The 13,348-nt window shown below is 38.5% G+C and overlaps 1 protein-coding gene across 1 annotated transcript in view; it reads right to left on the bottom strand.

The window, feature by feature from the left end:
• Positions 1 to 548: 548 nt before the first annotated feature.
• PRIM2 (DNA primase subunit 2) overlaps positions 549 to 13,348 on the bottom strand; it is a 351,775-nt gene continuing 338,975 nt past the window's right edge. Inside the window, exon 15 of the mRNA XM_070586357.1 lies at positions 549 to 1,465. Coding sequence (XP_070442458.1) covers positions 1,459 to 1,465 — 7 coding nt within the window. The 3' untranslated portion in view covers positions 549 to 1,458. The remainder of the gene's footprint in view (positions 1,466 to 13,348) is intronic.

The following is a 13,348-nucleotide window of genomic DNA, read 5'->3' as shown; positions in this document are numbered from 1 at the left end:
GCAGTAGATGCAAGACACTATGCTCAGTGCTTTTAACATATAATAGTTTATTCATAAGAGGAACATGCAAACAGATATAAGCCTTTTTTCAAACTCGTACTATGTGCCTGGCATGGTTTTAGGTGCTTTAGACATATTATTTCCAATTCACCATCATTACTGAGAGGCAGGTAGTAAGGTCCCCAGTTTACAGATGGGATTCTGAAAGGTCATACAGTCAGTATGTTTCAGGATTAAAATCCTATTTTATGACTTCAACACTCCTGCTGTTTCTCAGTATAATAGCACGAGGCAGTGTGTGACGGGCAGAAATGGGTGCTATAATACAGTAGTCCCCTTTACCTGCAGTTTCGCTTTCCGCGGTGTTAGTTACCTGCGGTCAACCACGGTCCAGAAGCAGACGGTCCTCTTGAGTATCGTCAGATGGTCAGTGGTAGCCTAAGGCTACGCCACAATGCCTACATCCTTCCCCTTACTTCATCTCGGCACGTAGGCGTTCTAGCATCTCACTTCATCACAAGACAAAGGGTGAGTACAACGCAATAAGATAGTTTGAGAGAGATCACATTCACATAACTTTTATTACAGTACATTGTTATAATGTTTTTATTATTGTTGTTAATATCTTACTGTGCCTAATTCATCAATTAAACTTTATCTTAGGTATATATGTACAGGAAGAAACATAGTATATAGGGGTTCGGGCATCCACTGGAGGTCTTGAAATGTATCCCTGTGGACAAGGAGGGACTACTGTATCTATCCAGAAGTCTCTTCAAAGTCCCTCAGACGAAGTCCTGCAAACTCTAATGAAATTTACTGAGTGTCTAGGGAAAAAAAGTTTTCCTTGACTTTCTTAGGGTCCCTGGCTTGTTCTGAAAATTAAACTAATAAAGATAGATTAACAGAAGAAAAACATGTAAATTTATTTAATATAATTTTATGTGACACGGGAGGCTTCATAAGGAACTGAAGACCTGAAGAAACAGTTAGATTTGAGTATTTTATGCTGCGTTTAATGAGGAGTGCACAGTCATCAAGGAATGCGAAAGGTGAGGGAATATGAGGTAATTTTAATGAACTGGGGGACACTTAGCAAGCCCTGTTTATTAGGATTCTTCTGGGCACCGATTTTTTTTGGAGATAACGATACTCTTTTCCTCTGAGGGTAAGGAGGGCACCTCTCACATGAGCGGGGTTTTTTTTTTTTTTTTTTTTTTGAGGAAGATTAGCCCTGAGCTAACTGCTGCCAATCCTCCTCTTTTTACTGAGGAAGACTGGCCCTGAGCTAACATCCATGCCCATCTTCCTCTACTTTATATGTGAGACACCTACCACAGCATGGCTTTTGCCAAACGGTGCCATGTCCACACCCAGGATCCAAACCGGTGAACCCCAGGCCACTGAGAACATGCAAATTTAACCGCTGCGCCACCGGGCCGGCCCCACATGAGCACTTTATGACCTGTTTCAGGAGAGAAGGAAACAGGGAAGGTCAGAATGACCATCCTGCTTCTGTCGTTTTCTAAAACTCATACAGCTTAAAATATTCAATGTGCCAGATGCCATATTTTGGGGTAGCATGTCCTGAAGCCCATCATGAAACAGAAAGCAGTGGAAGTATACCTATTACAGAGATACAATTGATGAAAAGAAAAATAGACCAGATGCCATGTATACTTAGGCAAAGCTAACTATTTCTAAAACTACTTGGAACATTGTGAAAGTCAATGTGTTCAATTGGCTAGAACTCTCCAAAAACCAGTTCATAGATATGTCCACACATGCCCTACATACATACACTCATACATGTGCGTGCACACATACATCTACATTTATGACCCATACTTTTCAGAACTAGACTAGCATTAGCCAACAATAGAGATGATAGGAAATACATGCAATGAATCATAATACCCTCTTCTCCCACCCTTGGCTCTTTGTTTTGGCAGAATCCCTTGGGACCTTGAACACAGATGTACAGAAGTCCTAAGTCCCTAGTTCACCACAAAAATCTACCCTAGAAATGACAGCAGTGTGTTTCAGGATTGGTAGGGAACACCCGATGACTCTTCTCATATGAATGATATGAAAGTGTGTTCATTCACAATCTCCTTAGACTTCATCTCTGTATGAGATTATTTGCGTCAGAGGATAAATATGAGCCTTCGCTGAGGTGCTAATGTATGCAAAAGTGACAAGCCCAGAATCTCAGACACGAGAGATGCTCAGTAAATTAAAATAAACGTGTAGAACCTGCAAGTACACTACAGCTCTTCCGGGTGATCCTCAAAATTCTACATAAATCTCAAAAGCCTAATCAGCCATATTTATTTAAATAGAATTTTGGAGGTGCTGGAAAGGGTCCCCCACCTCTTACTGTCTCCCCAATTACCTGTAATGCCCCCTAAAGACCCTTTCCTTTGAGTTCTAAAGAGGTTTTGGTCTTTAGCAGACTTCTATTAAAATGCATCTACAAGAGGGGCCTGTGTTGGCTGACGGGAAGAGAGAATTCTTATCAGCTGATGTTTCTACTGTGACAGGTGGCAAAGAACAACGTTCTCCAGGAACAAGGTGCAAGACTTCTGCCCTGGGGTGGCTGCAGAGCTTGGCAGCGAGTGGTGTGCAGGGAGCGAAACAAAGACCAACTCTGCCTATTTGGCAATATTGCCCAAGGCCAGCCCTGTTAAGTGATTTATCACAAAGATATCCTGCTTGACAATTTCAAATCCTGTGACATGCTGCTATGTAATGCTCAGTACTGCTTTCAGGCTGCTTCTCAATTACTGCTCCAGTGCACTGAATGGTGCCCCCGTTGACTGACAGTGGGACTACAATTCCTTGAAGAACCTAACTGACTCCAAAGGAACTGTTTTATACCCTAGTAGAGTCTGGCTCAGTAATGTCTGTCTTTTACTGGCCCACTGGAAGCTAAATCTTAGTCAAGATATTCCATATATGGGTACCCAAAAAGACACATGTTCTATCACTATAATAACTGTTTTTTCCTACTATAACAAGGTATTTTACCCATGTGCTCTCAAATTCTGACAAAACTTGCAAGTTAAGTATTATTATGCCTATTTTGCATGTATTGAAATCCAGGGTAGAAAAACATAAATCCAGGGCACAAGATTGCTAAGGAACAGAGCTTGAATTTGAAGACAGGTCCAAGCATGTTCCAACAGGCTACATAGCCTACCTACAGAGGGATCTTTCATTCTCATTATTTAGTACGGCTGGTCATCTTCTCCATTATCCTCAGACAACGATTGAGGGCCTATTAGTCAGTAACAAAACAGAGCACAGAGAAGCAGCTCAGTAGAGAGCACACACACTAGTTGGGTATCATAAAGATCAGAGGACTAATAATTCAAGGCAACATGTGTTATTGCATAAGGGACAATACGAACAATAAGACTCCAAAAGTTTTTAATGACTATGAACCTTGATGACCAGAATAAAGGACATTAGAAGGACAATTGTGTTAGTACCCATTAAAATGAGGTTGTAGAAGTTTCCATTGAAATTTATGGTTGCATAATTCTTTTTGGGGGGTGGGTAGCTGTCCTGCGTATTGTAGGATATTTAGCAGCATCCCCAGCCTCTCTCTACCCAGTGCCAGTAGCACCCCTCATTCATGACAGTCAAAAATGTCCCCAGACATTGCCAAATGTCCCCTGGGAGAGCAAAATCATCAAGTTGAAAACTTGTAGAAAAATATTTAAAGACATGTAAAGGTTTTATAATTATTTTTAAGTAAAAAATGGTTATAAAATAAAGTTTAGTATATGGTCTAATTTTATTTTTTGAAAAAATGTTTATGCATATGAAAAATAGAACTTTAAGAATATCAAAACATTAAAGGAGTCATCTGGCGGTAAGATAATGCGAAATTTTTGCTTTCTTCTTTGTGTATTTTCTAGGCTTTCCATATTTATGGCAATAAGTATAAATTTCTTTTGTAGCGTATGACATATGATAACAGTCTAGGAATTCTAGGCATTCACTTATTTTAAATCTACATAGTAAGACAACAGGGAAACTTGTCTAACTCTGGAAACAAGATAAAGAAAAAAAGAAAGAAAACTATTCCCCAGCAAATTTAAACTTCAGATTTGTAAGTCGCACAGTTTTGCAATCTTAATTGCTTCTACCTTTGTGGTGTGGGGACTTTAAACTGAGAAAGTAGCATAGAATCAGCCCTGGATCAGTAATGCCCTTGGATCATACAGCAAAAGGAAATGCAAAACTGCTCTGAAGGAATTCTTCTATGTCCTGGCCTCCAGGGGGAGATTTCCACCAAAAAACAAAAGCAACAAATAAATCTCTCCTAAGTTGAATCGCAATCACTTGAGGACAAACCCACCATGGGAAAGAGTTGATAGACACAAATAAGAGGTTAGAGCTGCGAGACCATGAGATAACTGAAAGATAGTGTGTTTTTAAAGTCATAAAAGAAGGAATTAACCACTCTACCCCAAAAGGTACGACACTGTGAAAATAAATAGTTAATCAGTAACTTTCTGGAAAGAAATCAAATGGAGCTTTGAGAAATGAAATCTATACTTGAAAAGAAAATTAGGGAGCTGAAAGATAGATCTGAAAAAATTACTGCAGCCCAGAGATGGAAATCATAAAAAACAGGTTAAAAATCATGGAAAACCAACTAAGAAAGTCCAATAGATTTTAACTGGGAGTCTCCAGGAGAATTGAAAGAATAGGAGAGAGGCAATGTTTAAAGAGATAATAGCTGAGAATTTTTCAGAATTGATAACATCTATGAATTCTTCACTTCAAGAAGCTCAAGATAAGGTAAAAATCTATAGCTACACACACAGCAGTGAATTGATAGAACATGAAACAACAACAACTAGATTGATAGCTAATTTCATGAAAGCAACTATAGAAGTTAGAAAGCAATGGGGAAATAACTTCAAAATGTTATGAAAAATACTGTCACAAAGTATTTTATTTCCAGATAAATATTTCTCAGTGGGGAGCACACACACAAAAAAACTTGAGACAAAGACTCCGAAAATCCACAAAGAGTCACAACCATTCACTTTTGCTGTGAGAAATACTAAGAAATGTAGTTTAGGAAGAAGGGAACTAAAGCCAAAGTGAATGAATAGGATGCAAAATGCAAAGAAGAGCAATAAAGTTGGTAGATGTGTGGGTAAATCTCAACAGACGTTCCTGTGCAAAGCATTAACTAACCTGAGGGAATACAAATAAGATAGAACTAAAATACTGGACCATTGCCCTTTAGGAGAACATATACAATCACTTACACCTAAAATGATATAATGGCTGGGGTTTGCTTTAAAATATCTAATGACAAATGAAAGAGATGGGGCGAAATGAAGAGACATGGATGAAACAGAATGGGAATATACTGATAATTACTGAAGCTGAGTGAAGAATACATGGGATTTATCCTACTTTTCTCTATGCTTTTGAGAATATGTGGAAAAGTCTATTATGAAAAGTTTAAGATAAAATATTGAGGGGCTGGCCCTGTGGCCGAGTGGTTAAGTTCATGTACTCTGCTGCAGGCAGCCCAGTGTTTCGTTGGTTCGAGTCCTGGGCGTGGACATGGCACTGCTCATCAAGCCACGCTGGGGCTGCGTCCCGCATGCCACAACTAGAAGGACCCACAACGAAGAATGTACAGCTATGTACCAGGGGGGCTTTGGGGAGAAAAAGGAAAAAAATAAAATCTAATACCTATTAAAAAAAAAAGATAAAATATTGAAAACTGTTAATATACAAGATGGAAGAGGGGATGAGAATACAAGCATTTTCTGTCCTGATATATTTTGGGAGGAGTAGAGAAAAACATTACCTGTAGACTTTGTTAAGTCAAGCAGGATGTGGTACAAATGTAAGGGTAACTACTGAAAGAATAAATATTGAATATGTAACTTCCAAAACAATAAAGAGAGAAATAAAAGTCATCAATACAGTAGAAATTAGGGAGGAAAAAAAAAGAATCAAAAGAAAAACATGATCTATAGAAGGCACAAAATAAAGTGATAGAAATAAATAACACTAATAATAGTAAATGCAAACAGACTAACCTAGTAAAATTTAGATCTGAGTCTGGATTTAAAAAAATAAATCCAGCTGTAGGCAGGTAAAAAAGGCCACAGAAAGGTTGAAAATAAAAAACAAATACCTAGCAGCATTAATTTATTTTATAATAGATTTTAAGGCAAAACAAATTATTAGAGATACAAAGGGACATAATATAATGAGAAAAAAAAAATCCTTGGGCCAAAAACCTGACGTCATTCTTGACATTTTGTTCTTTTGCAACACAAACCCAAACCGTGAGCAAATGCTTTTGGCTCTATCTTCAAAAGAAGTTTCCAGAGCCAGAGCACTTTTCACTAGCTCCACCCCTATCATCTTGGGCCAAGTCATTATCTTTCCCCTTCATTGTGACAATAGCCTCCTAATGGTCTCCTGCTCTGCCCTTGCTCCCCTTCAGTCCTTCCTCAACACAGCAGCTAAAGTGATCCTGTAAAAACAGAAGATACGTTATGTCATTCCTCTGCTTAAAATCTCCCAATGAATTCTCATTTCACTCAAAAATAAAAATCTGGAGGCATTAGGGTGGCTGTCAAGGCACGACTCAGTCTGTTTGCCCTGTCACTCCTATGACTTGTCTCTTCCTACTTTCTCTCACACTCACTCCTCTCTAACCACACTGGCCTCCTTGCTGCTGCTAGGAAAATGCCATCCAGGGCATTTGCACTTGCTGTGCCTTCTGCCTAGAATCTTCTTCCTCCAGATATCTGCATGGCTAACACTCTTACCTGCTTTGAGTCTTTGCTGAAATGTCACCTCCTAAGGGAGGTCTTCACTGATCATTCTATTTAAAATTACAAGCATCGCCCTTCAACAGATCTTGGCACCCTTCCTGGAAATTTTTTTCCATAGTGCACTTAACGGCATCTAACACATACATATGTGTATATATATATGCATGTATATATATACCTATACACATATATGTACATGTATGCATATATAAATACATACACACGCGTTACATGTATGTATATATACACACACACACACACAGATACATGTATTACTTTATATTCTGTCTTTCCCTCATCAGTGGAAAAGGAAACAGAATTGTTTCCTTTTGTTCACTGCTATAGCCCTCATCCCTTAAAAAATCTCTGATACATAGTAAAATTTGTTAAGTAAATGAAGGAAGAAATTAATTCACCTGACCCTCATTAAAAAAATTCATAAACTGGGGCTGGCCCCGTGGCCGAGCGGTTAAGTTCGCGCGCTCCGCTGCAGACGGCCCAGTGTTTCGTTGGTTCGAATCCTGGGCGCGGACATGACACTGCTCATCAAACCACGCTGAGGCAGCGTCCCACATGCCACAACTAGAAGGACCCACAACAAAGAATATACAACTATGTACCGGGGGGCTTTGGGGAGAAAAAGGAAAAAATAAAATCTTTAAAAAAAAAAAAAAAAAAAAAAATTCATAAACTGGCATTATATAATGGGATATTGCATGGCTATTTAAATGATTGCAGTATATATATAGATAAATCTTTTAAATAATGTTAAAAGGAAAAAAAGCAAATTGCAAAAAAGATATATATAATGTGATGCTGTTTATGTCAGTTTTTAAAAACATGTAAAGTAAAGCAAATATTGTTTTAAGGATGCATATATAATAAATATAAAATAGCATGTAAACTCAGGAGAGAGGCCAACTCTGGGAAGAGAGGAGGGGGATGGCTGGGCTTTAGTCATATGTATAAAATGCACTTGCTTTAAAAGAATGAGAAGTATTAAGGAAATTTGGCAAAAAAAATCCATGTAATCTCAGTGATGGGTATGTGATATCTATGTAACTTTCTACAGGTTTGTATTATGTTTGAAGTGTTTCATAATTTAAATATTTTGAGTAGTAGCTGGAATCATCTCTGGCTTAAAAAAGCATTCCTCCTCAGTAGGCATCCCATCCCACAATCATACAGTGCGCTACTGAAATCTCAAAGCGAAGAGTCTGATTGAAGATTTTCCCTGCTCTCCTACACTAAGGCTTGTCTACTTGAATTATGGTTTGGACCCTGAGCAACTGCACCATGCCTTTGCCTCATCACCCAATCTTCCCGTCTCCTCCTGTCACATCACACTTCAGAGCTTTATCGAAATGCAGGGTGAGAACATGACAAGGGCCACCAGATCTTGAATACTCTTCTTAACAACAAAGCAGAATTTTTTTAATAAGGCATGAAATCCATTTAGGAAGTTAGGAATGACTAGTCACATCCTCAGGACGTGCTAAGTATCTCTATGCAAGATCTCTGTACAAGGCTTCTAGTCCAACCACTGTCCTGAACCTTAATCATTTCTCCAGCTGCTATGAAAGATAGTCTTCATTTCCTTCTTAACAGAAAAAAAAAGGGGAGGGGGGAGGGATGGTACCAGGAGTTCAGATCTGCTGTCTGCAGATAGCATCACCCAGATTCTAATTCTCGTGCGCTTAGAGACTACTTTTCCTAAGCTCCAAGTTTTCCAAGACTGCGACAGTCATTGCGTCAAATGTCTGAGCTACTTGACACTAAGGAACCACAATAGTCTACAATCTAGAAAAAAAGGAAAAATCTGCTATTTGTCTAATTAGGTAATAAAAGGTCTAAATTCCAAACAAGAGAGTTTGAATTAGGAAAACACTGAATACTAGATCCGAATCTCATCAACTCCAAGTGACTTCCTCAAGAGAAGCAAGTATGTATTTCAAGTTTCATCATACTTTTATATATAACAGAAAGTCAGCTTAGCAGTTAAGGCGATCAATGGGGGAGATATGGGTAAAGAAAAGAAATTAAACTGACACATTTAACCTAGTTTTCTCATTACATAAACCTGAAGAATTTATTTAAATTTCGTCTACAGAGTGCATCCAAATTGCTTATTTTCACTGGACAGCTTATTTTTAAAAGCTGGTCAAATACTTGGATTAATTTATTGTTTGCATTGAAATGCCTATGTTTTCTTTTTCTTTGTTCTGTTAAACTCTAAACACTGAATAGACCAAACTGACAGCATTGCGGGTGGATAAAACATTAACCTTTCTATATATTAGACCGACACCATGTGTATGACCCATGTTTGCTTATGCTCTCCACTGACTTCCTCAATCAGGCTAGTGTGCGCATTTTTGGGCGAGTATCCCATATCACATTTTCTCTTTTTCTCCTGCATAACTTCCAAAAAACTTGCATAACCCATCAAATAAAAATGCCCTTATTAAAAACCCAATTTCACAGAAAAACAGTGGCAAAATCCCACAATTACCTCTAAGATTTTTGTCAGAAGAAAGCTGTGGCCCTAAAAGTCTGTTGTACATGTTTCTGCCTAAACCTGACTAATGCGTAAATCATATAATATATTTTTCAATTTTAAAAGCAATAATCCAGCTGGAAAATTGGGTAAAAAGCAAGAGTTACTATAGCAAGGCCAGAAGCTGCTTTAAAACAAAGCTTTCTAAGCTAAGTCAAATGCTGTGTGTTTGTTTAATATGTGTGGAAAAACTGTCATGAAGTAATCGCATTTTCTAATAGTTTTGATTTGAATTTGCATTTATGAATCAACAACAGCCACAGGATACGTTTCAATGTTGTGCTGGTGTGATTTTTTTTTTTTTATTCCTTCATAATTGCCAGATAAACTGGTACCTGGCAATCTACTCTCATTTCTCTCGTATTATTAAGCAAAAATCAATAGGTTTTCCCCCAAAGTTTTTTTCTTTCCCCTTAAATTCTCCAGTGACTTTAAACATGAATTTTTACAGGATAAAGGAGATGTTAATGAATTTTTTCCAACTTTGCAATCCATTGAAATCCCTGCAATTCATTTCATTGTCTACAATCATTCACTGCTGTGATTTCTGTAAATGGGAAGCAAAGAACACATTTTTAAAACATAATATCACTTTAACCTTGAATAAAATACTTAATGCATGTCTCTTGCTTTTGGAATTAAGAGAAATCAGGAGAGGGGAAGAGAAGGAAAGGAATTGTTTGCAGTTACTTGAATACCTGTATTTCTAAAGAATCACACGAGGCATTTAGCTGAGACGTTTATGGCAGCTTAACATACTTTCCACCCCCATTCCTTCATCTCTCTCTTGTTTCCTCTGATTTAGAATTGGGTTAAGTTATAAGAAGATCAGCAAGCATTTGGTCAAGAAATTAGGCTACAGATGAGGGAAATTTTCTCAGAGCTATAAAAGATTCTCTACGAGCTGTTGGGCAGACACACATAACAAGACAACCAGAAGAACAAGGCGGTTTATGATAGGAATCAAATGAGGAGATACATATTGTATAATCAGGATTAAACCAAATCTCACGTATAAAACACTCAGGCTTGGATAGAGTTAGTGTTCAATAAATAGCTTAAAATGGAGCTCAAATCAGAGATCAGGTCTAGAGAGGTCAATATGGGACTTAAATTTAAAAACTCGAATATCTCCTAAATCCATAGGAGGCTATAGAGATTAATATCCAAGGGCTAGGAACAAATCTAGTCTAGACTGTATCCAAGGTGAAAAGCAGGAAGCTGAACCACTTCTGTCTCATTTATGCCCCATTCCCATCAATGAGCCCCAATGTGTATTCTTTCTAATAATAATGGATTCCATTTGCTGAACCCCCTCTACACACTGGTCACTGTGTTGGGTCTTTTACATACATTGTCTCATGATTTCCTTCATTCTAGGAATGTTGTGGTGATTACCATACCCATTTTAAATATGAGGAAATAGCTTCAGAGGGGTTCAGTAACTTGTCCAATGTCACACAGCTAATTTTTACAAGAATAGGACTTTAACTCAGGTCTGTTTGATTTGAGAGCCTGTGCATCTTTCCCATTGTACTGTGCTGACTCCTTTTTATCCCACTCCCATCCTCTCTGTTCGCACAGCCTTTGTTCAGGATTTCATCCTTTCTTGCCCAAGGAATATCCACAGCTTATTAACCTGGCTCCCTATTTATAGCCACAAAATGACCCAGCAATCTTTCTAACTTGCACGTTTAATCATGTCATTCCTCTGCATAAAAGTTTGCAATGACTCCACATCAGCCAGGATGAAGTCCAAGTGTCTGAGCTTACACATCATGCCCTTCACTCTCTGGCCCAACTCATCCCCTTCCTCGCTCGCACCCTGTCCTCCAGACATTTCCGTCTATTTACACTTTCCCCAACAAGTTCCATCCATTTACACTTCTGCTTCCATGCCTTCCCCATGCTGTTCCCTGAATGGTATGCCTCACCTCATCCCTTCTCTTCATCTCATCCCTACAGTTCCATCAACTCTATACTCATGACGCATCCTCTCCAAAGCCTTCCTTGACTCCCTATCCGTCTTCACACTCACTACAAGTCTCCCCATACACCACACCTTCTAGGTGAAGCCTTCTCCCATTATCCCAGCCCGTCTCTCCTTTGGAATCTCAATTGCCTTAGAAATTAACAACTAAGCATTTGCTACATCATTGGTTTACAGTCTGGTGGCTATCAGAATCTCACCTGGAGAGCTAATGAAAACCACTTGTTGAAGTGGAGTAGGGCCCTGGTCCTCTTGTATCTCTGCTAATTTCCCCAGGTGATTCTGATACCGACCAAAGTTTGAGAGGCACTGTATTACAGTATCTTGAATTGTTCGCTAATAGTTTCATCTGGGCAAGTGGTCTCTCCAACATGATTTGAAACTCCTAAGGAGGAAAAGGATTTATTCTTTGGTAACTCTCTTCCCATCCCACCATACCCCTCCATCATCAATATTCATTGATTATGAAAACTGGAATTCCTTTGTATCAGCTCTTTGCAGTGCTGTGATTCTTGATAAATTAGGGTAGGAGAGCATAAGATATCTAATTTGGGGTGTTAAGAGAAGTAGCTTAAAGCAACCAGCTATCTATCGCCCAATTATTAATTCTATGGTATACTTGTATACGTTATATGATTTTCTGTTTGATACTTTCAAAAGTCTACTCTTTGAACATTTTGCCTCTATGTCAATTACAATCCTAACAAATAGATACACATTACTATTTTTACGACATGCGTATTTTACATCTAAAAACATATTTTACCCAATACTATAGAGTAACGTTAAATAAAATCATAAAGAAAAATATTACAGGGCTTTTACCTTCCACTCAGCCAGTTAATATTTCAGTGAACTCACAGAAAAACTTAAAAAGTGTTGGAATATTGGAAATCTATTGATTTAAAATTTGTTCAACAACCCAGCAGAATGCTGTGTACCGTGTGGACACATGAGTGGTTATAGAATCAAATATCACACGACACAGTTGTCTGTAATCTGGTCACAAAACTTCAGAGAGGGGAGTAACTATCAGAGGTCATTTAGTCAGTCCAGCTTCTGGAGAAAACTGTCTGAAAGATTTCCTTCAGGTTGTTTCATACCCAACGCCAAGTTCTCCGTGGAAAGGAGAATCAGCAAGTCCCCTTGGTAACAGGTCCCAGTCCCTCACAGCACAACCATTGGTCCATTTCTCTGGTCAGAACCTAGGCCCTGGCTGCTCAAAATGCGGTCCTTGATCAGCAGCATCGGCATCACCCGGGGACTTGTCAGAAATGCAGAATCTCAAGCCCACCCCAGTCTTACTGCATCAGAACCTGCATTTTAACAAGACCCCCAGATGGTTTGTGTGCAATTTAAAGTTTGAGATGCTCTGCCCCAGTGCATCAGACTAAGAATCTAAATAGGAAACGAGAGTTTACAAGTCATGAACTAGACTTCGTAAGCATTGAACCCAAGTGCAGAACATAATCGAAGTGTTCTCCTGACTACATTAGAGGTTTCAGGAATAATCAATCAAGCCACAAGGATTTGTTGGTGTTTATTTTGTACTACTCAAGCACAGACATTAGGTTCTGATTAAAAATCCCCAAGACCAGAAGGAAGGGGGTTCACGGAACACGGGGTCATGAGGGGGTGTTTCCGGAGTTGGTTTCCAAGAGGAGGAGCGAGCAGCTTCTGCAATGTTGGCCGTAAATTAAACAAAAGTGGATGGTACAACACATGGGACTGTTTACTACAGGTGCTCCTTACCATACCAAATAAAGTGTTTCTCAGAAAATGTCAAATTTCTATAAACTCAATACCAATTCTTAAGTTTTCTTTAAGTCACGTCCAAAATCATTATTTCAGTCCTTACTGTTTTTCAGTCATCAGCGTTTTCCTAATACTATAGCTTTACATTTATTTCTGAAATATTTTCCTCTCAGAGTTAAAGAAAAATCTATAAACAAGAATATAACCAATAGACAA

This window comes from Equus przewalskii, chromosome 19 (genome assembly GCF_037783145.1).
Source record: "Equus przewalskii isolate Varuska chromosome 19, EquPr2, whole genome shotgun sequence".
Taxonomy (NCBI): Eukaryota; Metazoa; Chordata; class Mammalia; order Perissodactyla; family Equidae; genus Equus; species Equus przewalskii.
The sequence above is the reverse complement of the archived record's forward strand: the minus strand, read 5'-3'. Positions and strand labels throughout refer to the sequence as shown.